The sequence below is a fragment of the Jatropha curcas genome, chromosome 3 (assembly GCF_041381405.1).
Source record: "Jatropha curcas cultivar XTBG-Jc1 chromosome 3, XTBG_Jcur_1.0, whole genome shotgun sequence".
Lineage (NCBI taxonomy): Eukaryota > Viridiplantae > Streptophyta > Magnoliopsida > Malpighiales > Euphorbiaceae > Jatropha > Jatropha curcas.
In genome coordinates, this window is record NC_143153.1 from 30306036 (window position 1) to 30310447 (window position 4412).

Here is a 4412-nt window from a genome sequence, read left to right on the forward strand (position 1 = left end):
GATTCTTAAAACCGTTGGTAACACAGTTCCAAAATTGATGAAATCGGTTCTGATTCCCGCCGGATCAACTCGAAAGCTCAAGAAGAATAATCCCACTAATAACACAGTTAGCCAGTCAGAACAGGTTGATAAGAAAAAGCATAACAGAACAAAGTTGACTCCTTTTATTAATTATTAATGTCCGGCAGCCATAAGCAGCGAGATTTGCAGTTATGCTGCTTTTGAACTTGCACCCTCATAAGTCATATTAATTACCACAAAAATCCTAACATCAATATTACTGTTTGTAGATCAACTATAATTTGGTGTTTGCTCTGTAAGCGTGAAAACCATGTTTAACGTGAATAACATAGCCCCTCCTTGTTTTTTAACTCAAAAAGGAAAACGACACAACCATTACCATTTTACAATTACCAGTTCATAGTGCCAAAAAGTTCCCAGAAAAACAGAAGCCCAAAACACATTTCATAATGAGAATTAAGAAATAAGGAACTACTACTAAAATTTCAAGACTTCATTTTTTTTTTTTTTTTTTTTTTTTACAATTTTCCTTTTTGATTCATATTCTTTTGTTCCAAGTTTTAGTTGCCTGAGAAGAGCCAGGGCCAGAAATGGGTAAAGTTCCAAACTTTCTCATTCTCGTCTTCATCAAAATCAAACTTCCATATCCATGTTTTTTTTCCGTCTGTCAAAACATTCTTCATTTTTACCCATTTCTCTCTTTTTCTCTGTACAATGCCCAAAATTATTCCCTAAACAAAGAGAAAAAAAACAAAGCCCAGTTCTCTCTCTCTCTCTCTCTCTCTCTCTCTCTCTCTCTCTCTACTCTGTTCAATTTTCACCGACTCATTCTCACTTACTACTCGCAGTAACTAGTAACTACTCGATCTTACTAACCCCAACCCTATTCATTGCCACATTTCTAAAACCTTCTCCGCCCGCCGCCTGAAAACACATTCCAACATTAGCGCCACCGCTTCCTCCGCCTGCCTTCTCAATCATATAATTCCTTACCTCCATCCTAATCATCTCTTGCATCACCGCCATAAACTCTGCAGTAAACCCTACAAACCCTGTTCCTAAGCCACCATTCACCGCCCCCTGCTGTGGTTGCACAGATGCAGCCGGTGGCGGCCGTGCAGGTGGAGGAGATGAAACGTTATTCATTGGCGGCATCAAGGATATTGTGTTTGTCGCTTGAGTTGACTCAGCTACTCGGTTTGACACCTCAGAAGAGTCAACGCCGGGAAGCGATAAACAGAGCGAGGTGGGTGGGTCGTTGTTATTAGAAGACGATGTCGTTTCCACAGGAGGAATAACAGCTCCAGTTCTAGCTACAGGTCTATACACATGCGAGGAAGATAAAACAGGAACACTTGAATCGCTTACGTCAGATCCAGATGGACTACCAGGGCTCATATAAAGCCCTGTAGACACAGCCATACCAGAACCCGCACTCACCGATCTCTTTAACGGCTGACAATTGCCATCAAACGCACCACCATCTTCCGCCATAGACGAGCACTTTCTCTTCAGCGTCGAGTTCCAGTGGTTCTTAATAGCGTTATCGGTCCGGCCGTTAAGAAGCCGTGCTATGGTGGCCCACTTGTTACCAAAGCGAGCATGAGCACGAATTATAGTCTCATCCTCTTCCGGCGTAAACGCCCGGTGCTCAACCTGCGGCGAGAGCTGGTTGCACCACCGCAGCCGACAGGACTTACCGGACCTACCGGGAATAGATTTACTGATCAAAGACCAGTTTCTCGGTCCATGCTTTTGAACAAGCTTTTGTAAAGCATCGTCTTCCTCGGGGCTCCATGGGCCTTTGATCCGATCGACATCTTTATTAGTAACCGCCATAGAATTAGATAGAGAGACGGTCCTTAAGATCATAAAAATGGAGGTTCTGTGGAGAGAGAGAAGGCGTGACGAGAGGGAGAGAGGGGAATGGAGAAGATTTATAAGAGAGAGAGACATATATAAGGGAAGGAGATGGGGAACCGAAAGAGCCGGTGAAGAGGAGTTATGGAGCACCGATGTTTCGAGGGAAGCGGTTGGGTTAAGGAATACAGCTGGCAAACGGACACGCGTCACATCTTATTAGCACTGATTTACATAAGTCGCTCTCTTAACATCTCCGATTTGCTTTTCTTTCTGTGGACTTTTTTTTTTTAATTTTAAGCAGTGGACTCTCTCTCTCTCTCTCTCTCTCTCTCTCTCTCTCTCTCTCGTTGAGGAGCGTCTCTCCCACTCTCTATCTCTCTCTCTCTCTCTCTCTCTCTAATGATATTAAAGCGGTGGTTTTTTGCCTTAATTTTTTTTTGGTTGGGAGCGGTTTTTTCTTTGTTCTTTTTATTATTGGTTGCTCATATTAAATCAACGAAATTTTATTTCATCACAGTTCAAATTTTGAAATTACCATTATTAAAAATGCTTCTAAAATTTTATGCAGTGAAATTAAAATAGACTGTATCATCGAGTTAATTTTATTAATAAAAATTAAAATTTTTCAAATCTAAATAATCATTGTTAGAAATGTTTTATCTGAATACTATTGAGTCTAAATATGTAATACATGTACCGAAAATTAAAATTTAAACTTGCTAAGAATGAATAAAAATTGCTCTTGTATTAAAATCGTAAATTAACTTTCATTTTCTATTTATTGAATTGCATAAAATATAATGTGATATAATGCAATTATATACATTTTAATAATGATATAATATTTAAAATATATTTAATTGCGATAGATTACACTATTATTCATTAGCTAATTTTATAGTGCAATTTTGAACTACTTTTTTTTTTGTGAATTTTACCGCAGAATATAATTATGCTATTGGATATAAATAAAATAACAGAAAATAATGATTTTTTTATTTTTATCAATATTAGTTAACAGGAAAGTGAAAGTTAGTTAGTGAATTAGTCAATTAATAGCAGCTACTGCTTATTTTTCCTTGCAAGGGAAGTTGGAACTTATTAGTTTAGTTAATTAATTAATTAATTAGGCAACTGAAAGTTTATAGTATTATTAATATTGAGATAGACGAGGAAAAGGAGAGGGAGAGTGAGAACACGCACCTTAAAACAGAGTAAGAAATAGGAACTAGAATTTGAATACTAGCAGTAGAAGATAAAATTTCCATAATTGTTCCTTACTGTTTTGGAAGTTATAGAGACAAACAGAACCCTGATAACCATAATTATATCACGATAAAATTTGGACAGCAATCTTAATAATATCTTTGGATAAAGATCGTAACGGTTGGTTGGGTAAGGTTTTATGGACTTTCAACTTTGACTGAGCCATGCCAGCCTGTACACCATCTTCTTATGCCATTTTTATTACTAATTAATAATTTCTTTTCTTTTAACCAAAAAAAAAAAAAAAAGAACGGCCGCACGGAACTGCTGAGCTGGCGCAAAACGACAAGATTGATCGCCGAATCGGAAGGAGAATCATTACTGCATTTTTTTTTTCCCCTGTCAAGGCCAGCCTGTAAACCTGCCACCACCACCACTGCCACTCCCTTAACGGCCTCTTTCCCACCTTCCTACCGGCAACTGGCGGTCTCTTCTCCTTTCTGCTTCCTGTTCAGAACCCTTCACCTGTACGGAACCGGTGGCTTTGTTATCCTCCCAAAATTAAAAATAGTGCACACGCCCCCATGGCCATGAGCACGGACTTTCTCTTCAGCTTCCTTAATACTATAAAATACAATAACCCTTTATTTTTTTCAGAGAGAAATTATTAAGGGAGGAGGGGAATTATTTTATAATTTATTTTGTTAATAATAATAAAAAGAAAACAAATAAAGGTAAACATGGATTTAATGGAGGAGATATGGAAATAGAGATCCGTATCCGTTTCTGTTACTCGTACATCGTACCTACTACCTGATACTGGTGCCGTTTGGCGTGTGAGATTTTTTTTTATATTTTGTTTATTAGTATTATTAGCAGATTCTTTTTACAATTATTTTGTGTTTATCTGTCGTTTTGAGGTCGGTGTTAGACAATGTTGCGAGATTTTCTGCCCATTTATTTCGCTTCCTCTCAAATTCCTTTACCAACATCAATTGCTTAAATATCTTATCTTATAGTAGTTTTATTTTATATTATTATGTACTGCAGCAATAATGCTGTGCCTTTCTTTAAAAAATAAATGTTAAGACTATTATCACCTTTGTTCAGTACTAAGACTATTATTTTTCTAACATAATATTATAATTTTAGACGTTGCTAAAAAGAAAAAAATATTAAAAATATCATATAAAAATAATATTATATAGATGAAATATATAAAATTCATCATATATACATACATTGAGTAATGCTACACGCTACGAAAGATTTAAGACCCATGTTTGTGGTGCAAATATAGAAAAAATAGATATTTAACCTAC

The 4412-nt window shown here is 36.7% G+C and overlaps 1 protein-coding gene across 1 annotated transcript; it reads right to left on the bottom strand.

The window, feature by feature from the left end:
* Positions 1-334: 334 nt before the first annotated feature.
* On the bottom strand, positions 335-1959 carry LOC105639771 (transcription factor MYB44). The gene has a single exon (XM_012223922.4). The coding sequence runs from the start codon at positions 1891-1893 to the stop codon at positions 880-882; it is 1014 nt and encodes a 337-aa protein (XP_012079312.1). The 5' UTR covers positions 1894-1959; the 3' UTR covers positions 335-879.
* Positions 1960-4412: the final 2453 nt, after the last annotated feature.

What these genes read in the sequence shown, in the direction of transcription:
- LOC105639771 (XM_012223922.4), bottom strand. Translation starts at nt 1,893, where the DNA reads ATGATCTTAAGGACCGTCTCTCTATCTAATTCTATGGCGGTTACTAAT.